We start from the raw sequence: 23,375 nt of genomic DNA on the forward strand, positions 1-23,375 counted from the left end.
TTAGGCTACTAGTTGTATATAGACGTACCTCCTTATTTTATTTTTTGTATTCTTTTTCCCTCTGGGGATCAATAAAGGATTTGTGTCTTCATAAACATCCTTTACTTCTTCAGTTGTATCTCCGTCTGTCCGCCAGATGTCGCTGTTCCTCTGTTAACCAGGACAAGCTGCTTACTCTACGCGCATGCGCAGTATCCTCATTTGGCCTCTGGTCTTTCAGACGCTTATGATGCGCAGAAAAGGTTGTCCGCTGCTCGGCGCTTGTACACAACTGTTTAATGTCTAAATTCGGCCTGAGGAGCCCACTTGGCACTTTCTGCTGACGAGAAGAGTCATCGCGACGGTTCACTGTATGTGGAGTCTGCCAACAGTTACTGTAAGGAAGCGTGTTTAACTTGAAAAGTAGCTATAGCTTACGTCTATCTAGCTCGTGTAGCAGTTAGCCTGTTAGCAAGCATGACCGTTCTCTAAATGTGGTTACTGCAGAAGGTTTGTACCTATCATGTCCTTTCTGGAGCTATTTTACAGTTGAAGTAATGCTGTTAGACGCCTGACTTTTCTAACCGTCTACTGGTAACGTTATGTATTAGCAGGCTGGGGCTTACGGCTACGTTACCCCGGAACTGTGCAGCGCAGTGGAGCTAAAGTTGCTAACTTGCAAGCGACTGGTAATCAAGCAAGTGTCGCTACTTCAGCTAACGATATAACATTACATCGCTGATAATCACTGTTGATCAAAGAAGAGCAAGGTTGAACGTGTATTTTGAAACAAAGCAACATGGATCATGATGTTAAGGGTTGTATGGTTAGTTAACCTCAGCGAGACGTGCGTTTTGCAACAGGCCCGCCTGTCTAATGTTACTTTGCCATGTCTTAGATGGCAGACAGGGTTTGTTTTGGACATGGTGGCTAACGGTAACGTGCTAACGTAGCTAGCCAGTCAGCATCGACGAAATCCAAAAAATGATAACGATAAACACTCTTCAAATGTCAGCCTTTACTTCCAGAAGTAACCCGTTAGTTAGCAGGTTGTTGATGCTAAATACGTCGCGAATATTGCTGGGTATCGTTAAAAAAAAAAATCGTTTTCCATACTATGTTCGATACCAATTTTTAAAAATAAATTTTAACAAAAATAAATTAAAACATTATAGTGATTGTGTCCACATTGGTACTGTGTTGGTTTCTTTTTTCGTAAATGACTGTCGTTTTAACCGTTAACTTAAGCTTTTGTCTTTTAAAAGAAGTGAAAAAAAGAAGCTAATACCAGTGAATTAGCCAGGCCATACTCCGACAACCCTATCTCCCTGCAGTATAAACTCACTGGGAGCTGCCGGTTTTTCGGGGCTATTAACAAGTCGCTTAAATTAACATCAACATTAGAGCTGCAGATACGTAAGTTCAGGTATCAGAATCTGTATTGGGAAGGAAAAAATGTTTTTCCCTCTCTTGTTGATTGAAACGGCATGTTTAATCTACTCGTTATTTCAGTTGGAAAGTCACAGTAACAACGTCATGTCAAACGCAGCTCCTTTTAGAATCAGCTTTGCAGTTTTGTTGCATCCAACGTTAGCATAATAAAGATAACTTCGAAGCATCTGATGAGACTTGAGATCATGATAGCCGGGAAATTGGACCCTAGTTTGGCGTTACATATTAAAGGAAAACTCTGTTGTGGCATAATGTGAAGTTGAGGCATCTTGAGTAAAGAATCAGGTTCTGCACTTTTACACGTTAACCAGAATTTGAATGAAATAGCTTTTTACTTCCCATGTAAATCAGATTTAATTCAGGTGCTGTTATTGTATTTAGGGTCAATTGACAGATAATTGCAGTCTTTGTTAAAAAAAAAAAAAAGTAGACCCAGATTGTTGAATGTGCTGTTTTCTCTTTTGAAAGGGGTTTAGGATAGACTTAGACTTCAATTTATTGATCATTTTGGGATGACTCCCAACATTTGCACAGTGAATGAGTGAGAGGCTACCACTCCTTCCCTTCCTTCCTGTTCTGTTCTGTCCTCTTTACCCTATTTCTCTCCCCCCCGAGTGAGGAGTTATAGAGTATGTATCTGTATGTGTCTGTTGGTCCTACGCTTCGGAAGGATGTTTGCTACTCCGACATGCCCAGATATCAAAAGGGACATCAGAAGATAGAAGAGTTAAACCATTTTAAAAGTGGTTATTTTTCTGTACTGATAGTTTCAATGGATTCTAAACTCATCGCTGCTCTTTTTGTTTTTCTCCTGTGTTTTTCAGACGAGCACTGATGTAGCATTGTTGCGACAGTTGTGGTTACTCTCCCTCTACCTCCGGTCCCCAGTGCCTCACTGCATGACCTCAGACAACAGTAAAATCCACGAGGCCTTCCTCACCCAGGACCCTTTCCTCTGGACTCCTGACTGCTCGGTAGCCACAGCACCACAGTCTTCTCATTTCATCTCATCTCGTCTTCCAACAGAAGATTTTTTCCCCACGTTGGAGTTGAGCGCCTTCACTTGGGTCAGTGGAGGTGTTGAAGAGCCGTCCCCCATCCTATTTATCCTCTTGAATCATTTTTTCTCCTGGTTGGCTTGAGCCCGGTTCTGCCGGCCGCGTGACTATTCAAAACTGGGGCGCGATTCATGGGATGCAACCATGTCGGATCTCAGTGAGCGCAGGCCGGTCAACACGGACTACGCTGTCTCCCTGCTGGAGCAGCTCAAGTTCTTTTACGAACAGAAATTACTGACTGATGTTGTGCTGCTGGTGGAGGACACAGAGTTCCCATGTCACAAGATGGTCCTGGCCACATGTAGCTCCTATTTCAGGTAAGTGGTGTGGAGTGACTTGTGTTGTATGTTGGCGATTTCTGTTTTTAACGACGTCATGCTGACTGTGACTATGCTGACCGTGACTATGCTTTGTGTTGTGTGGCTTTTCTGAATTTGTCTCCTACGGTTTTAATTAGGGCTGCAAGATAGGGTGGAGAAATCTTACTGCGATTATTTTTGACAGTGCGATATGATTCATGGTATTGGAGGGAAGGATCATCTCTGTATCAATATTCTAATTTTTATTGAAAAATATTAAAATTAAAATGGTTATAGTGTGATTTCTTTCTTTTTTTTGTGAGGATCTGAACCAAAAAATATTTATTTCTTTAGTCTGTAGGATACGATTTGTAGGCTTGGACATCTCTGCAGCACCACAATACTTAATTCAGAATGGCTTGACACATATTGCACCCCCCTGCGATTTGGATATTGCACTAGTCCGTCCGTCCATCCAGCCATCCATCTTCGTCTGCTTAACTGGTATCGGGTCGCGGGGGTAGCAGCTCCAGCACTATTGCACTAGTCCATAACTGCGATTTCGATACAATTGCGATTAATTGTGCAGCCCTAGTTTGAATACATAATGCACCATACAGCGTTGGGTTTGAGTGTTTAAAGACCGCAGTTATTCCCCTCAGTCTCATTGTGATGATGTAGCATGGTTGTTATGGCTGTAGTTTAGTTGAATTTTATTTCTGTGTCATGCCAAACATTTGGCCCATCCCACATGGGATTACAAGACACCACGGACTTATTTAGCAAACGTCTTATGGTCTCATATACAAATCATTCGGAGAAATGCATGAATACAAGTGTATATATTATACATATACACTAGGGCTTTGACTCCGAACTTCACTATTCGAATATTTAAAAAAAAAAAAATAAGAAAAGATATTCGAACGAATATTAGGCAGCCCTTTAATATTCAAACCTGTTATGGGCATTGTTTTTTTGTAAATGTGTTTGCTTGTAAACGTTTTCAATTCAGATTCCGAGGCTTTTTCACGCATTTCAAAATGTAACTCTCGCTCGGCCATAGCGTTGCATTCCCCCCCGACTCATTTCCTGGTTCTCCTTCTCCGTAAACAACATGAAATCAAGGAGAGGGTTAACTTCTCCTGCTCCAGATTCCCCACCGTGGTCAGAAAGCACAGGGGAGACACTTTGTTTCTCTCACTATGACTCTGGATTCGCTACTCGCTCTGAAGCTACCGGTAATCACCGTCACTCTCTCACTCTAACACACACTCCCCACACACACACACACACCCACACACACACACACGCGGCTCGACGCATACACCAGCGCAAAAGTATCAACATCAGACCACTTACGTAGGCTACAGTGAAATATCCAAACTTCCTGTTGAAAGCATACTGTTTGTGTTTAATCCAGGGTCTGACTTTTAATAAAAAAATAGTTGTGGCAGTGTGTTTCTTCTGAAAACATCATTGCACGCCTATTGACTGAACATACGAAGTTTGATACCAATATAAGTCTTACTGAAGGCATTTAATGGTCAAAATATTATTAATGAATATTCGAATATATTTGAATATTAATAAACAAACGAACTTTGAATATGATTTTTGGGCAAAAGTCAAAGCCCTAATACACATACATACACACATTACACACACATAGTATATACAAACAACAAATCCTCATCTACGGATCATCTTGGTAAAGAGCCTTTTTTCCTCTTCTCCCAGGCTTTCTCAAGATAACTGGCTAATTTCTATGTTTCACATGTGAACAACCATCTCAATCTTTGAGCATCATCCATATTTACCAAATCAGTATCTGCTTTTATCTTACTAAACAAAGAGTCACGCTGTTCACAATAAAAAGGACAGTAGAAAACTAAATGGAACTCATTTTCTGTATCATTCAAACGACACATGGGACAGATCCGTTTTTCCTCTTCTACATTAACGTTTCATCCCGTTTCAATTGCCAAAGGTAAAACACCAGATCTCAACTGAGCACATAGAGATCTTTGCCTTTCAGACAAATTATATACAACATAATTCTCTGTGCCAATTTTGGCTTAGCCCATATGTTGTCGGCCCACTGCTTTGTCTTTAGCAAACACAGATTCTTTAAACAAACCAATATTCAGCTTTTCATTATTAAGAAACCCCTCACCAAGCCCATCGTTACAGAACAATTTGCATATATCTTTAGACGAAGAACCAAGAATGTTTATCCCAGAGAAATATTTTCCTCGTCAACCTATTTGCGTCCATAGTAACAATTCCATAACTGGGTTATACATATCTTCCAACGATCCTCACATGATTCCCATCCCATGTCTCCCACTATAGCCAATGTTGGTGCACATTTGTGCACACCCAGAAAATATCTTATGGCACTGATTTACAATTAGATATATTTCTCTCTACACTGTGTGCAAAATTATTAGGCAAGTTGTATTCCTGAGGACTTATTGTATTGTAACAAATGCATTGCTCTGTCAATCAGAAATGTTAATAAACCTCAAATCTGAATATTTAATAAAGGAGAAGTGACTTTTGGCTTTCTCAGGAGAATATCTGTGTGTGCAGAATTATTAGGCAACTATTAGTGTGCAGAATTATTATGCAACTAAATGAAAAACTAAAATGTTCCCATCTCACTTATTTTAATTTCTTAGAGTAAGAATAAAACTCAAAATGGTCAAACACTTCTGACTTCACTTCTGACATTTCAAGAAATATTCAGTGACCAATGTAGCCCCCCTTCTTTTCAATAACTGTCATGAGCCTTCCATCCATGGAATCTGTTAGTTTCTTCTGATGATGATCAACTTTTTGTGCAGCAGCAACCACAGCCTCCCAAATGCTGTTCAAAGAGGTGCATTGTCTTCCCTCACTGTAAATCATGTTTAAGAAGGGCCCACAAGTTCTCAATGGGGTTTAGGTCAGGTGAGGAAGGGGGCCATGTCATTATTCTGTCATCTTTAAGGCCTTTGCTGGCTAGCCACGCAGTGGAGTACTTGGATGCATGTGATGGAGCATTGTCCTGCATAAAAATCATGGACTTCTTGAAGGATATAGACTTGTTTGCTATACCACTGCTTGAAGAAAGTATCTTCTAAAAACTGGCAGTGGTTTTGGGAGTTGATTTTAAGTCCATCTTCAACCTGAAAAGGTCCAACTAGCTCATCCTTAATAATAGCAGCCCATACCAGTACCCCACCTCCACCTTGTTGGCGTCTGACTCAAAGTGGAGCTCTGTGCCCATTTCACATTTAATCAGTCCATAAAACCTTAAATATAAAAATCTACATAAATACATAAATCAACATAAAATCTGTCTTCAGATATTTCTTGGCCCAGTCTTGACGTTTCAATTTATGAGTCTTGTTAAGTGGTGGTCGTGTTTCAGCCTTTCTTACCTGGGCCATGTCTCTGAGCACTGAACACCTTCTCAAGTCTCTAGTAGTTAATCTGCGTCTTTTTTTCTTCACACGTTTCTTGTGACCCTGTTGACTATTTGCAATAAAACGTTTGATGTTTCGGTGATCACGCCTCAATATCTTTGCTACTTCAAGAGTGCTGCATCGCTCTGAAAGGCATTTTAAAAATTTTGACTTTTCAGAGTCTGTTAAATCACTTTTTTTGCCCATTTTGTCAGAGGTAAAGAAGCTGCCTAATAATTATGCACACCTTGATATAGGGTGTTGATCACTTAGGCCACACCATCCCTCATTACACAAATACACATCACCTGATAATGCTTAAATCAAATTAGCATTCAAGTTTATATAGCTTGGAATTGGAAAATGTGCATGAAAATGACGATAATGTCAAAATACTCACTTGCCTAATAATTGTGCACACAGTGTATTAAGTCCTCTAACCCCCACAATATAATCAAGTATAGGGCACACACAAGCTTGGAGCAGTTTAGAATATGAAAACTCATATCTTTCAGATTCTTGCTTTTACCAATGATTCCTCCCAAAGCTCTACGTGCTGAATCAGCAAGAACCTTAACACCTTTTCTACAATTCATATGTTCATCAATATAGAAACTTATATTTATGAGACTGCAAAGTTCAGCTTGTGTGATCCAATTTTAAATTCATAGACACTGCAAGTAGTTAAGGGTTTTCTAAAGTGAATTATTTGTTTTCTTTCTATTAATAGACTGTCTCCATTTATTTCACCACTCATCAACATAGGAGAGCATCAGCTGCATATTATCTTCAGAGGGTGACAGTAAAACTGTCATCTGCGTACAGAAGAATACTTATTTAATTTCCACGTTATCCCACAATTCAATGCTTTCATTTCCTTTGCCAAATCATTTATATAAATTGCAAATAATGTGGGGGACAAAGCATCACCCTGTTTTACCCGTGATGATGTTGGGAGCAGTTTGTGTGGGGTTCATTCAATCGTACACATGCTATGGGCTTGTGGTAGGAAGACTTCAGAGCCCAATAAAAATGTCCATTCACCCCGTACTCTATATGTTTATATTCTAACCGATCCCTATTGATGATATCAAAAGCTTTCTGAAAGTCAATAAAGCATTAATATGTTGTTATATCTTATTTTCACTTATTCTATTAGTTATAATTGAAGACAATACAAAAATATGATCAAGACATGATCTTGACTTACGGAACCCATTTTGCTCCTCCACGAGGAGCCCTTCTTTCTCTAGATACAACATGAGCCTCTCATTAAGTATTGTAGAATACAGCTCATAAGCTGTGCTCATTAGGCTGATCCCTCTATAATTCAAAGGCACCCTCGGATCCTCATTTTGGGATTTGCGTATTTGAATTGATAATAGATTTAAGCCACATAGTTGGTATTTTGCCAGATTCAAAACATCCTTTAAACAAGTCACACAAAATATCAAATAGTTTGGGTGTTTTTAGTATTTCATTTTGGATATTTTCAACCCCAGTCTAAGTGCGTACCTACTACAATTACAATTAATAATGCACCGCGTCGTAGAGCAAGTGTTATCCACTCATGGAGGATGGAAAACAACGGGCTGGTGTTTCCTTGAAAGCTGAGTCGCCCCCTCTGAGCCAGTTATTCCATCTCTGATATATTTCTCACACAACAAATGAAGCAATCTCTAACCTCTAATTCTACAGACGTGTCCCTCAAGGCCCTTGGGAGGCCTCATTTGTACGCACAACGTTGCATAATGAAGTGTGTGCACTGCAGTGAATATGACAGAGCAGCAGCCTCGGCTCTGGGAAGAGTCCATCTGTACTTGACAGGAGCTCATGCTGCAATTGAACACGGCGTCTCACCCCTCCTTCTCTCGTTCACTGTACACTCACACTTGCATTCCAAAAAAAGGTCCCGACAACTTGATGCCTCTCTCAAACCCACCTCTCTGGGATCTTCCCCACTGTTTCCCACGCACTCGTTATCTGGTGCCAACATGCAAAGCATTTCCCCTGCAGGGTTCAGAGGCGTCGCAGCGCTTCTTCTAAACTGCTACTCCTTTCTTTTTCTTTCTCTGTCCTGCTGCCTCTCCTTCCTGATCGCACATCTCGCTTCAATAAGGTGCTGAAACGCCAGTGCATACAGCAAAGAACTAGCAGCAACGAAGGCTGACTTAAACACACCGCAAAGACTACAGTTGACGGCCAACTAGCATATACATTCTGCACATGCCTGCAAGTAGTTGTGTATCTAGTTGTATGTTTGCCATCTTATTGACATAATTAGCAAAAATAGATATTTCAAAACTTAGAAGCAGCATTGGAAGATCATTTTTGGCAGTTTTGACAGCTCTGTGTGTATTGGATGATTCAGATGAGATGATTTATTTTATAAAATAAGAGCCTTATGTGTGTGACCTCGATAGACTTGCTTGCTTTCCCCATCGTTTTTCTTCTCATGCACAAATTTGTTAAAGCTGAATAGCCCATCAGATGGATTCCTCTCACCGACGTGACGCCAACCATCGAAAAAAAGCGGACGAGGGCCAACCTGGCTCGACCAGTAGTGACAATGTGCGAGATACCGCAAATGCTAGGGTAATGGACACTCGCAGTCGGCCCAACGGCAACGATATCTTTGGTGTGTCAGCACCGTAAACTGCTACTCTTTTCTTTTTCTTTCTCTGTCGTGCAGCCTCTCCTTCCACCTCCCCTCTCGTCGCACGGCTCACTTCAGGGAGGGAGGGAGACTCTGGGGAGAGCTTAGCTGCATCTCATGTCGCTTATTTGATAGCTCCTCGAGTTATTCTGTCCCTCCTCTGTGAAGGCCGCCTCGAAGCTCTTATTTCTGCCCCGAGGAGCTTTAGGCAAGGAAAACTCTAGAGCAGCCTTCCCGGAAGCCATGCAGCTGAAGGAGTTGCTGACTTCACCCAAACAGCTTGATGAATTCATGTGACACTTCAGAGGAAAGGATGTCTCCTCTCTAAAACACATTTGCTCGTTGCCTCTCTGCTCGCATGATTTCCTCGAGTCTCTCCCGTGCCTCCTCTGTGGTAGGGTTTGGGTACCGAAACCCGGTGCTAATACGGCATCGGTGCTAATACGGCATAGCCAAATAGCAACGTGGATTTCGGTGCCTCGTTTTGGTGCCAATTAAATGCCTTCTGCGCTGCTCTCTGATGCTCCGAAACAGACGTTAGAGGCTCTCTCCCCCCGCTCTATCTCCCCTTTCATGTCTTCAGCTTTCCTGTCAATAAAGGCTTAAAATGCCCCAAAAATAATCTTTAAAATAATGACAGCTAAACGTTGTAAAGTGTGACTGTATTTCACTGTAGAGGATTCCAACAGCGGGACGTTTAGGCACCAGCACCGTTTTTTAAAAAGTATCGTTTTAGCACCGGTATCGGGGGAAAAAACCCAAACGCTACCCAACCCTACTCGGTGGGAGGGACCGAGACGCGAGGAAGGGAGGCAAGTGGAGGAGTCAGGATGCAATTTAAGGGACATGAGATGCAGCGCTTGTGTCTGGAGGGGAAAGTCTGGTCACGTAGGTCTTGGTGAGAGATGGAGACAGAGAAAGGGGAATAAAGACAGGAAAAGAGGGAGGGGTGCAGGGGTATGCCTGCAGGGTTGCGTAATACGGACTGGCAGGTTTAGCCCCTGCTGCGAGCAAAACAGTCACACACACCCAAAACCCCATACAGGAGGACAGAGCTGTTTTGCAGACACAATATTGTTAGAGTAGTCATTTTTTGTCATTGACTTATCTGTCTATTATTTTTTTTTTTTTTTAGGCTAATTGTTTGTAAAATATCAATAGTGAATAATGCCTTTCACTATTTCCCCGAGCCTAAGATGACGTCTACAAATGTCTTGTTTGGTCTGATCCTATATCCTAACATACAAATCAGGAAAACGCATAATTGACATAATTCCTTAAAGGATTAATCGCTGATCTAAATGGTTGCAGGTTAATTTTCTGTGGGCATCTGCAATGATGACCAACACGTTGACATTGTACTTGGCATGTTGTATCTCTGCAAAGTGCAGCACAGAAGCATTACTGCCGTTATGAGCATTTTGCACCAAAGATATCACCATAATAAATGCAAATTACCAGTTAAAGCCAATAACAGTTCAGTACAGACGCATAAAATGTGAGAAATGAATGCAGTGAAAGAGGTTAAAGAGGCTCTGACTCACTCTGATGAATGACAACGTGGAAGTGTAGGCAGCCTGCCGAGGCTGCAGCAACATGGAAGTCGGGGCAGAGAGAAGCCCAGCTGGAGCCAGACTGTGCACAGTATAAGCCAACCAGCCAGGTGTTGACTTGTCACTTTTTTGTTATTTAGTATGAGGAAACTGGGTTGGTGGACACACGCATCAGTGTACAACAACTGTCAAGTATGTAACATCTGCTCCATATAAAGCGGTCGTATTCAATCCTGCTCTTTGAGACCAAGAATTGGCCTACTTCTAGTTCAGCGTGCTTTGATTTTATAAAAACAAATGATAGCTCAGTCATTTCCCCTCTGACCAATACCACACTAACCTGATAAATCGTTTCGAAATGAAGAGTAATGTGGAATTGATGGCCAAGCAGCTAAAATGTTCAGATCTTTTTATCATTCAACTGTAAAGTAGCTGTTAGAGCTGGAACGATCAACAGGAACTCAATTGGAAAATAATTGTGATAATCACTTATCATTTAAGTTACTAAAAATTAAGCAGAAGTGCCAAACATTCACTGGGTACCAGCTTCTCAAATGTAAATATTTTCTGTTTTCTTTTCGTCTTCTGTGATAGTAACTTAAATCTCTCTGGTTTTTGGACTTCTCTAGTTTGTCTCTATCTACATTAATTGGTTTAAACAAGGAAGTAATCAGCACATTAATCAATGAAAATAATTACTTGCCATCCCAGTAGCTTTTAAAATGATACCACAAATGTTACATTCCAGCAACGGCCAATAACGGGTACCCTGAGTCTTGTTGGTAACTTTGTCTGTTTTTACAGCCACTTTGGCAAGTCGCCAACAGTCATTAGGAGGCTCTGTTTATTTAAAAAGAGAAACTGGAGAGCAAAATGGCAACCAAGACGGAATTTTGAGTTTTGCTACACTAAAACGTTGACCTGTCCAAAGTCAGGTCTTTGTAGATGACAAAAAGTTGACCAGAAACTGCAGATAAGGAAAAAAAAGAGCTTTGAATTTACAATTGGATTTGAATTAACACTTTTTGTTTATATCTTTGACTAGTATAGTTAAGATGGAGCCAGGCTGTCTAGTTTTTACCTCCTTAGCGCTCTTAGTTTACACTTTTTAAAGTTGTTACGCTGCTGCTACTACTGCTGTTTTCTGGTACTGCTTTAATTTACTTGTTATATTTTTCACTCCATTCAGAGAAGCCATGCGGAATTTCATTCAAGATCATTTTGATTCATAGGTCTTCATTACTGTTTGCTTTTAGCTTTTTTTCTGTTAGAGTAACTGCAATAATTGTGGTTGTCACTATTTTGTATTTGCCAAGCACAGTAAAAGTCTGAATACAGGCCTGACACACCATGTTGTCCAATAAAATCCTAGATAGACCTAGATAATCTTGCATTGTTGCAGGAGCTGATAACATCCGTTATCTTTATAAACACAATCTTAATCAGTGTGAGATCTTGTAGTTCACGTCCTCACTCTGTGACTACCGTGTTCACGTGTTGACTGATGGTCCTTCGTCTTGTTCCTGCAGGGCGATGTTCATGAGCGGCCTCAGCGAGAGCAAACAGACCCACGTCCACCTGCGGAACGTGGACCCGGCCACCCTGCAGATCATCATCACCTACGCCTACACGGGCAACCTGGCCATCAGCGACAGCACCGTGGAGCCGCTCTACGAGACCGCCTGCTTCCTTCAGGTCAGTGCGAACCCTTCTTCTCAATGCATTGCTCATTTACAGTGAAAGTCCTCTGGTTATCCTTGGAGGACTATATATTGTCAACAAATTCCATCAAAAGAGCAAAACCAACAATGAATTGATTGTACTAACAAGCATTTGCACCTTCATTCTGATATAATTTATTCCTCTGTGTCATAGAGCTCATTGTTGTACAAAAAACTACAAACTGCTGCTGAAAATACTCAAAAGAGCGCTGAATGTGTATCAGTCTACCATTGAAAATAGTCCCCAGAAAATGCACCATTGCCTCCTGTTTGAGTAACATTTCCTAAAAACTACAGATTCCAGCTGTTTCAGCAAATAACTGGTTATCTTGTCCTCTGTTTAGGTGGAGAACGTCTTGCTGCAGTGCAGAGACTACCTGGTGAAGAAGATAAATGCTGAGAACTGCGTCCGCATGCTGAGCATCGGCGACATGTTCAGTTGCAGCGAGCTGAAGCAGAGCGCCAAGCGCATGGTGGAGCACAAGTTCCCCATGGTGTACAGGCAGGAGGCCTTCCTTCAGCTCTCCCACGAGCTGTTGATAGACGTCCTGAGCAGCGACAACCTCAACGTGGAGAAGGAGGAGACGGTGCGCGAGGCGGCCATGCTGTGGTTGGAGTACAACATGGAGGCGCGCTCGCAGCACCTGTCCTCCGTGCTCAGTCAGATCCGCATCGACGCGCTGTCCGAGGTGACGCAGCGCGCCTGGTTCCAGGGTCTGCCGCCCAACGACAAGTCTGTGGTGGTGCAGGGCCTCTACAAGTCCATGCCCAAGTTCTTCAAGCCTCGGTTAGGCATGACCAAGGAGGAGATGCTGATCTTCATGGAGGCCATGTCGGAAACGAGCGACGCGTATGTGATGGCTGGGGCCTTGCCTACCACAGTAGTGTGTTACAGCCCGCAGGCGGAGAAAGTGTACAAGCTGAACAACCCCCCAGGCGACCTGCAGAAGGTGGGGACCCTTGTTACGCCAGACAATGATGTGTTCATCGCCGGTGGACAGATCCCTCTCAAAAACTCTGTCACCAACCACGGCAAGAGTGGCAAGTTACAGGCGGTCTTCCGCTCAGTCGATAGCTTCTTCTGGTTTGACGCCCAGCAGAACGCCTGGGTACCCAAAACTCCCATGCTGTGTGCGCGAATCAAGCCCTCCCTGGTCTACTGCGACGGCTACATCTATGCAATCGGGGGAGATAACGTCGGGGGAGAGCTGAATAAGCGCACGGTGGAGCGCTACGACTGCGAGAAGGACGAGTGGAGCATGATGAGCCCCCTGCCCTTCGCCTGGAACTGGAGCACCTCGGTGGCGGCGCACGACTGCATCTACGTGATGACCCACGACCTGATGTACTGCTACTTCCCCCGGGCCGACACCTGGGTGGAGATGGCCATGCGCAAGACGAGCCGCTGCTTCGCCTCCGCTGCTGCTTTCGGCGACCTCATTTTCTACATCGGCGGCCTCCACGTGGTCAGCAACTCTGGCATCCGCTTGCCCACGAGCACCATCGACGGCTCCTCTGTCACCGTGGAGATCTACGACGTCAATAAGAACGAGTGGCGCCTGGCCGCCAACATCCCTGCCAAGCGTTACTCGGACCCGTGCGTGCGGGCAGTGGTGCTGCTCAACTCGCTGTGCATTTTCATGCGCGAAACCCACATGAACGAGCGCGCCAAGTACGCCATCTATCAGTACGACATGGAGCTGGACCGCTGGTACCTGCGGCAGCCCGTGTCCGAACGCGTGCTCTGGGATCTGGGCAAGGACTTCCGCTGTGCAGTGGGGAAGCTGTACCCCTCCTGCCTGGAGGAGTCCCCCTGGAAACCCCCAACCTACCTCTTCTCCCCCGACGGAGCCGAGGAGTTCGAGGTGGACGGGGAGCTGGTGACCCTCCCTCACGTATAGCTCTTAACGTCTCCTCCCCTACCTCGCTGACTGAACCAGGAATCTGTAACGCTGAGGGATGAACATGAAGGGGGGAGGGGGGGCGCGGAGTGGAGCAGATCAGTTCTTTAAGATATGAAAGGGTTCAACGTTCTCAGCTCCAGCTGTTGTAACAATGCAGCCCAAAACAAGCTCAGAGCGAAAAGATGCCCCTTTTTTCTTATTTTGTCAGTTGTGACATCTGTTAGATATTATTACAAGTCTGTCATACTGTTTCTACAATGTGATAATCTAAACGTCAACTGATTTTGTGATGATGATGATGCACTTAACTGGTAAACCTTCTCGGCAACTGTACCAAAATACCCCCCCCCCCGATAATGGCTTCTCTCTCTTTCCCTCCTCTCTTCTCGTTTTCTCTTCTCTCATCACTAATAAAGGAACACTCTGTGGAAGATCTATCATTATGAGTATAAAACTCTGTGGCTTGAAAGGCTCTCTGAAAACGTATAAGCTTGCTCCTTTTGTAGAAGGCAGCAGTCTGCAGTCGGCCTGGACTCCAATGGAGATCCAGTTAAAAATGTTCCATAGAAACGTCTCAAACCACCCCTGTAGCAGTTTAAAGAGCGTTAGTGGTTGGAGAAGTGTTATGTTTTGATATTGCACTTGGAAGTTTATATTGACCGTGCCAGTATTAGTTTGACAACAATCAAAATTTCCAGAGCTTTCAGACACATCTCGTGGCCTTCAGTGGATAGTTTGCTCAGTTCATACAGAGATGGTTAGAACTCCATCCGTTTCCAGTAAATGGACTTGGTGCTTTTGTCAAACTACTGATTTAATAATCAATAATGAATCTTTTTTTCTCTCTCAATTAAACCATCTATATGACAACTGAGCTAACTCTATCTTACAGAAGGCCACAAGATGTTAGTTGAAAGCTCTGGAAAACTTTTGGCAATTGGATCTTGTTTTGTCAAATTTTAGATGCATAGAGGGTTAATCTGTCCTTAAAGTTATTGATTCATCTTCTATAAAATGTGAAAAGCCCACACTTCTACCACACTACATCTTTCAATAACCTGATTCGAACTCTACAAAATCCCAAAAGTCTTACATTTACAAAGATTGAAAAACAAATTCTTACAATTGAGAAGCTGGAATGAGAGAATGTTTTTGACTTTTGCTTGAGATTGATGCACTGATGACTTAAAGTGCTCATATTATGCTCATTTTCAGGTTCATAATTGTATTTAGAGGTTGTACCAGAATAGGTTTACATGGTTTAACTTTCATAAAACACCATATTTTTGTTGTACTGCACATTGCTGCAGCTCCTCTTTTCACCCTGTGTGTTGAGCTCTGTTTTAGCTACAGAGTGAGACCTCTCACTTCTGTTCCATCTTTTTTGGGAGTCGCACATGCGCAGTAGCTAGGTAAGGACTACTAGCCAGTCAGAAGCAGAGTATGAGGGCGTGCCCTGACAGTACCTAGGTAAGGACTACTAGCCAGTCAGAAGCAGAGTATGAGGGCGTGCCCTGACAGTAGCTAGGTAAGGACTACTAGCCAGTCAGAAGCAGAGTATGAGGGCGTGCCCTGACAGTACCTAGGTAAGGACTACTAGCCAGTCAGAAGCAGAGTATGAGGGCGTGCCATGCTAGCAGCTAGGCGAGCATTATAACGTGTGTTCCAAAGTGACCACGTTTGTCTCTGAAGTAAAGACTGGACTACAATAGAGCTGTTTGGAGCAGTTTGTGAACAGTGTTTTCTGTTGGAGATGGTAAGTCCCTTTGGGGGGGGACTTTGGACTTTTTCACTTTGTAAACCTATAACATGCACAAAAAAGATATATAACACAATAAAGGAAAGGGGGAAAGCCAAGAAGCATAATATGAGCACTTTAAATGTAAAGAAAATGCAACAATTTTGATATTTGATTAATCATTTAAATCATGTTTCAGACATTTTAAACATCTGGTTTCAGCTTCCCGAATGTGAGGATTTGCTGGTTTTCTGTTTTTTTTTTTTTTTTTTTTTTAACATCTTTGAAAATTGAATACTTTTGAGTTTTTGGCGAAAATGGGCAACTTGAAGACGTGTCAACACTGGGATCTTGTGATGGACACTAGTTGCAGTTCTGGGTCTCCGTTTGCATCCAGGCTGACTACAACTTCCATCCTCCACAAATAAGCAAAATACAAACCTTTCAGAGACACCTTTTTAAAGCTTTACACGTTTTTGATAGATATGAGTGTGTTCCTTTTTTAAATAGGATCTTCTTCTTAAAGAAAAAAAAAAGAAAGGCCCTGCAGAGGAACAGGGGCCGGGGTTTTCGGGAAGGGTGGGAGGGCTGATGGGAGGGGGGGGAACAAGTAAGGGGCGGAGAGGTTGACTGCAGGTCCGGTCACCCATCACCTCTCCTCCCTCACCGCTCTGTCCTCCACCCTGACTCCACTATAGCGCCTCCACAGCCTGTCTGTCAGTCTGTTAGCACACAGGTCTTCCACACAGCTAGCAGTTTACACCTCACTCCATCCGTCGTCACATTATCATTTGTTTTTCTTTCCATAAGGGTACACACAACTCCACTCTCAGTAGGTTTCGGGCTCATGCATTTTTATTTTTTATTTTCCAAGCTGCTGAAATATGTATATAAAAATATATATGTTTCATATGTTTAAAAGACAACTGTTTAGTGTGGGGAAAATAACCAGGTCTATTTTGTATTAGTGTCTCATTTTTTTTTATTTTTTTTTTATTTAATATCAAACATTACTGTAGTGTGATTGTGGGTAGATATCCATTTTCCTATCAAGATTTAATTTTTTTCTCGAGTGAATATTGAGGATTCTTGCTGCTGAATGGTTGTGAGAGGAGAGGGCTGGCCCACGGCTGTTGCTATGGAAAGTGTCCCGGCAACCACTAGCAGTAGTGGAGAGGGCGGGGGCGGGGGGTGTTGTTGTTCTTCCTCCTACCTTTTAAAAACATGAGCACGGGTGCTTCATGACAAACCTTACTAGCATGTTTGGCTGCATCATATTCCTTTGGCACTGTATTTTGAATGAACGTTAATTTATTAAAAAACATACCAAAAACGTTCCTGAAACTGACTCCCTGCTTCTTTTGTTTGGACTTGAATGTGGCGTTGTTGGTGCTGCTGCCAGTTTTTTATTTTCAAGTTTTATTTTTTATTTTAATTAATTATTAATCAACTTAAAACGTGCACAGGTTGATTTCTGGTTGGGTATTTAGTCTCAAACCGTTTGTGATAACTCGGCGCTACAAGCATTTTGATTGTTAACCAAAAAAAGTTGAAAGGGTTAGTTTGGATTTTTTAAAGCGTGGTTGTATGAGGTACTTCTCCATAGTCAGTGTGTTAGCTACAGTTATCAGTTAAAGTGCTAGTGTGCTATATTTAGAAATATTGTCACCTCTTTACCTTGTCATCAGACAGCCCTTTACGACGGGGAGCTGAAGCCGTTATCTCCGTTCTCTTCAAAGCCACCAGACTCCTTTGACAAAAACAGACATTACACATACCTCGCAGGAGACTGTAGTGGCTGCTCTACCGCTGACTTTGGTGTTTTAAAGGGTTAGTTCGGATTCACCAAAGTCACACACAGCTATATTGTTTATGTTGCTGTGGGACAAAACTTAAACCTGTTATCTATGATTGTACCCATAATCACCATGATGAAAAGTGAGTGAAACATTAAAACACAACATATGTTTTGATAGGCGTATTTATTGTAGCCTCCACACGTCTTCAAATCATGCAACACAAGTTTTTACTACAATTTAAATAAAAGGAACTGTTTCTCAGACATTTGACAGTTCAGCTATCTACATAAGAGTGACATGACACTGTCATGAACGTGTCAAACATAAACAAGTCAAAGGTTTATGACATAACGCTTCTTTTAGTAAGTGTCATTCGGTTTTCGTCATGACAAGTTATGGTTAGAGTTAGTGTTAGGGTTCATGTGTTCATGACAGTGTCATGTCACTCTTATGTAGATACCTTCAAGTAAAGTGTTACTGTTATTTCTTATCAATAATGTCAAGGACAGCAAGCTAAAATTGCAACGGCCATTGTGTGCAGTGACAGTGTAGTGCTGACTGATGATTTCACTTCATTCATTGTGACTCAGGTCAGGTAACTTTAGATCATAACCCCAGAGAAATGATGTAATTAGTTACATTTCTAGTCCCTAGTAAAAGAAGTCCTATAGGATTTTTTATTGTTTCAAATAGAATCCTTTAGGATTCCCATATATTTCTAAAACCCCTACTTTTAGGATTTTCACACTCATCTTTTTTTTTTTCAGTGGTTCCAATAAAATCCTTTAGGATTCCTATACTTTTTTTTTGTTAAATCCTATAAGAATTTGTATGCCCTTTATAAGAAAACATGTTGGTACTTGTAAAAGTTTTACAGTCATATTGGAAATATGTTTTTTTTCTATTGGATGTTACATATGTATCAAATCTTTTAGTTTTTTTTCTTAAAACTCTGATATATTGTATGTCTTTGAGTTGACCTGTTAAGGACAAAACTCTTAAATATAACTACTATACTGGTATAACTCCAAAAGTAGTTTAATTATAGTAACGCGGCGTTACTCCCAACAGTGGCTGTAAAACATAAAATCCTGCATTAACTTTTCAAATGGTCATTTTCAAGAAAGATTAAGTATAAATGTAGTATTTATAAATTCAACCAGCAAGTTGTTTTTTAAGGATTATGTAAATGATTAATCAAAACAAATTAAAATCAGCGTATGAATTATTGATGAAAACAATCAGTTTGTACTGGTTGTCAGTCCGGGTTACTGAGTGTGACTGGGCTCATGTGTCCTCGTTATGCTGCCAAATTGTTTTTTTCCGGACAACACATGGGTGCATTTTTGTGGGACCATGTGCTACCACCACAACAACAACCCCCTCCCTCCCTCCCCACACACACACACACACACACACACACACACACACAGAGTTTGGCTGACCTACATTTGTATTCAGACACAAAGTGCATCCCCAGAAGGATAAAAGAATTGTTCCTATATCACCGTCTCCTTAAAAATAAAAGCCTGCGGTACATTTTAATTATTTTATTTAATACAGCAATATAGTATAGTATCACTTCTCAAATACATTAAAAGCATCTGTCAAGAAAATATTCTGTGAATTTTAATTCACAGTACATTCATATCTGTTAAATACAAAATGAAAATATATCATAAAAAAGAAAAGAAACGAAAAGCAGCTTTTAACAGCTGATATCTTCTTAAACTTAATCCAGAAATCAAAAGTAAATTCCCGAAATGACTCAATGGTCAAAGAAGGTTTAAAAGCATGAAGAAACGAAGGAAATAAAAACATTAAAAGAGTTTTAAAGACAGAAGGATGACTCTCATTACAGCTGTGAAACTGGACTGGACAGAGCATGCTCACTGGACCACTTTAAATCCAACTTGTTGAATATTTGAAACATGGAGGGAAACGATTCTGTAAGCAACTCAAAATTACAGTTAGATAAAGATTCACATAAATAGAATATTATGGCTGCTTTGTGCAAATACACACAGTGGTCCACAGATTAGGACTTGTTCCAGTGTTGTAATGACAAAACATGGATATTTATGATTTTTTACACAACAAATAAATAAGTTATCTGACTTAAAACTATCTTCAGATTCACTAAATATAGTTCTCCCAATATATATAGTAAAAAAAGGCCTGGGTGAGGGTTAATAACACCCCGTCAAACACAAAACTGGTTGCAGGTTCCTTCATAGTTAAGGGATGTTTTCATCACGTTTATCAGGGCACAATATCAGGCATTAGGTACACAAGGATTTATGTAACAACATTAGGGTTATTGCAGTAACAGCATTCAGATTTTGTAATTATGATGGTGTGGTGTTCTGTATTTGTCACAGATGCGGAGAAAAAAACGCATTTAACAGGAAATGTAATTTAAGTCTAGAGCTGAAATCATTCATCAAATAATCAATTAGTTTTTTGATATCCAAGGTTTGGGAATGGATTAATTATTTATCAAGAAAAATGCCAAACATTCTCTGTTGCGTGCTTCACCAAACGTGATCATTTTCTGCTTTTATCTATTTTATTGAGTTTTATATTGAATATTTTAGGGGTTTACAACCGTTGGTCGGACTAAACAAGTAATTTAAAGACCCAAAAACTGACATTGTAATAACATTTTACCAGGCAGAAATAAAAAATAACTGAACACATCAATAAATAATACTGTTAGCTAGATATTTAAAATATAGTGTAAAAAGAAATATAAACCCTTAAAGCTACGATCAGTTGGTAAAAAATATCAAAAAGTTCATTCGCATTCGGAGATCGACACTTTTTGACTGACGAGATGGTAGCGACCGGAAACAACTGCTAAAGTAAGTTGTTCAAAACCTTTCTTTTTAGTAAACTCTGTGTACACAAACAATGTTCTCAATGCTGGAGTTCATGTGTAGAGCCCCTGGTGATACTTCGAGCAAAGTTTAATGTTGTGTCGAGCCTTCTTAGTGTTTTAAAAATAGCTATTCTTTTGCTACCATAGTAGTGCCCCTAGCACTCCCTATTCAAAAGGCCATTTGACCAAAAAACGAAAATACGGTAAATCTTAAAAGTGGCGATTCCGTCCTAATTATGCTTTTAAACTAAAGTTTGACTCGGGTACATTCACAAAAACACCCTAGGTTGCATTTTGGCGAGAGTTACACTTTAATGGTAACAAAGATCCTCTTTACACCATATCCTGTACAGCATAGGTTTGTAGTATCACGCTTGAAACAGTAGCTAAAGCATTTTAGCCAACAATCCAATGCTAACAAAGTTAGCTAGCTAACACTATTTGGAAGTTTACAGGCACCATGCTTATATCTTCATAACATTATATTCTTTTCTCTTCTCTTCATTAAAGATCACATTGGAAATAAGTCATGGCCATTTTGTAAATGTGTATGATTTAATGCTCACTATGTCAAACAAACGTAACAAAAATACTTAAAAGTAGCATTAACTAGCTAAGTTTGTTATTGATTTTTGCTAGCTAAAATGCTTTAGCTACTATTACTATTCTTTTTTAGCCAACTGTTTGGAGGTTAAAGGAAAAGTATGAAGCTTTATATATCTCTGTTACACTCAATTTAAATGAATTAGCTAAAAATATTTTTTATTGATATATTCTGTCATATGTTTGGCTCTAGAGATGTCACTTTGGAAATGGTTGTGGACATTTTCACTATTTTCTGACATTTGCAACCTAATAATCATAATTATTATCAACAAATTGATCAATAATATAAATAATTGTTAGTTGTTAGTTCTTTAGCTAGTCAGTCTACATGTGTGTTTTTACACAGGAATGCATGCTGTTACCACAACAACCACAATAGAGACACAAAGTCACTCCCTTTCCGGTGGACCATCATGGACCTTATTTCGGAAAAGAATATGTACAGTAGTAAACAGCGAGAAACAAATAATGTTTTGAACCTGTTTGAATTGTGCCATGAATTGCACATGTTCGTCAATTCAAAAGATAATTTTGTAAGTCAAGAAAGTCTCAGTTTGTTGTAAAACTTTGAAATATAAGACTTATTTGAAAGACTAACCACCCCAAAGTCGCATAAGTGACGTCTCGCTGAAGCTACGATGCCTGTGTGTTTCGTACTGGGATGTAATGTTACTCACACTAGCAACGGGTCTTGCTTGTTCGATAAAAAATTGCTGGATAAAACACATAAGATAAGATAACGTTATATTTGTGCATGGAACATAGCTAAGGTACCTAGCTAGCTAGCAAGCAAGCAAGGTGACGTGTATTGAGCAAGCGGGACGAGAGATGTAGTTGACGAAGCAGTTTCACACAAAACTAATTGGTACTATAAAAAACTGCAACTTTCTTAACTTGGAAAAGTATCTTTTAAATTGACAAACATCATATGTTTCATGGCACAATTCTACGGAGCCCCTAAAGGGACATTTGGCTACTGTTTTCATGCGTGGAAATGACAGAAAGGGACTTTCGTGTTGTCACGAGAAAGTTTCTTGTGCGCACGAGAAACCCCGTCCCTTTAGGGGCTCCGAACAGTTCAAAAGGGACAAAAAAATTATTTGTCTCTCGCCGTTGACTACCGTATATATTTTTATTCCGAAATAAGGTCCCGTGAGGGCAATGGAAGTGGAGGGACTTTGCCATTCACTATGTTTACAGAGACATCACTTAACATGAGCCAGAATGAATTTAAGATCTAAACCGTTAAAAATCTTAAAAGGTGCCACAGCTCATGCTGTTCTGTCAAATCCTGTGACACTGATGTTTTAACATAATTTCTCTGTCAGCAAAATAGTCCGCTATATAGACAAACTCTAGAAATATGCAGCAAAAGAGTGAACACCGCAAACCCCTACGACAGCATCTTTAGTGTCTCACAGAAAAAGCATCCAGCAATAAAAACAAAGGGCCAGACACGATGCAGCCTGCTGAAATTTCTGGGTTTTTGATTCAAAGCGCTGGCAGTTTCTGCCTCACAGTGGATATGGACTGTACAGTTAGTATAACCGCAGCGCTTGCCTTCCTGTCCGGAGTAGTGTCGCCATACACGAGGATGTCAGGCTTCATGGTTCAGACTTAAAACCCGTTTCTGGAGATGACCATTTTTCTCCTTCATAAAAGCAGCTCTCTCGGTCCACTGACCCTCAGGCTTCTCTGTAGCCAGAAGATCAGAGGACGAGGACAGAGTCAGAGACAGAGGACCGGTGGGTTTGGTTTCAGGGATGGACCTCTGTGGCGGGCTCCGGATACTCCGGGGGGGTGACAGCTGCAGGCTGGGCCAGGGTGGAGAACCAGGAGGACATGGCCGACTTGGCGCTAGTCAACGCTCCCCCCACGGACTGACCTGAGAGCAGAGGTGGAGAACAGTGAGATGTCACTTGCAAAACAGGTAAATACATGTTAGTTTTACGATTTCTGTCTTACTGATGAACCAAAATGTGTCCGTAGCACCGAAAAAGGTGCCATACATGATACTTTTCTCTACTATCATTATTTTTCAAACTGTCCACTGTGTTTTGTTTTAAGTTTAGACATTTGACATTGAGAACATTAGCTTCTTTTTGTTCAATAAAATGGGTTTTTATAGAATTAAAAGAAGAGTTTTTATTTGATATATTTCCACATCTTAACAGTACAATTAAAAAGTATAAATATAGTACAATATTTTGCTGACAAAAATGTATTTTGGAGTTCATCTTAATTGATAGCTTACGTTAAGCAACAAAAAAAATCGAA

General features: G+C 41.0%; 2 protein-coding genes across 3 annotated transcripts in view; one reads left to right on the forward strand and one right to left on the reverse strand.

Annotated features, from left to right (window-relative positions):
* The first annotated feature begins 211 nt into the window (after nucleotides 1-211).
* kbtbd2 (kelch repeat and BTB (POZ) domain containing 2) lies at nucleotides 212-14,505 on the forward strand. Of its 2 annotated transcripts, none has more exons than XM_078280500.1 (4): nucleotides 212-376; nucleotides 2,256-2,806; nucleotides 11,979-12,144; nucleotides 12,515-14,505. In XM_078280500.1, exons 2-4 carry the CDS (start codon nucleotides 2,634-2,636, stop codon nucleotides 14,069-14,071), a joined length of 1,896 nt encoding a protein of 631 aa, XP_078136626.1. In that variant the 5' UTR covers nucleotides 212-376; nucleotides 2,256-2,633; the 3' UTR covers nucleotides 14,072-14,505. The 2 variants fall into 2 exon arrangements, with proteins under 2 accessions (XP_078136626.1, XP_078136627.1); XM_078280501.1 differs by lacking the exon at nucleotides 212-376 and adding an exon at nucleotides 384-489.
* A 4,641-nt stretch (nucleotides 14,506-19,146) lies between these two features.
* Nucleotides 19,147-23,375, reverse strand: part of avl9 (AVL9 homolog (S. cerevisiase)) — a 37,421-nt gene continuing 33,192 nt past the window's right edge. The window contains exon 16 of the mRNA XM_078280400.1: nucleotides 19,147-22,983. Within this exon, the coding sequence (XP_078136526.1) occupies nucleotides 22,856-22,983 (128 nt within the window). The 3' untranslated portion in view covers nucleotides 19,147-22,855. The remainder of the gene's footprint in view (nucleotides 22,984-23,375) is intronic.

This window comes from Sander vitreus, chromosome 22 (assembly GCF_031162955.1).
Source record: "Sander vitreus isolate 19-12246 chromosome 22, sanVit1, whole genome shotgun sequence".
NCBI lineage: Eukaryota > Metazoa > Chordata > Actinopteri > Perciformes > Percidae > Sander > Sander vitreus.

Excerpts from the sequence above, each read along its gene's own strand:
- kbtbd2 (XM_078280500.1), top strand. The coding sequence starts at position 2,634 with ATGTCGGATCTCAGTGAGCGCAGGCCGGTCAACACGGACTACGCTGTC. Across the intron at positions 2,807-11,978 it reads ACATGTAGCTCCTATTTCAG|GGCGATGTTCATGAGCGGCC; the intron begins GTAAGTGGTGTG and ends TTGTTCCTGCAG. Across the intron at positions 12,145-12,514 it reads AGACCGCCTGCTTCCTTCAG|GTGGAGAACGTCTTGCTGCA; the intron begins GTCAGTGCGAAC and ends TCCTCTGTTTAG.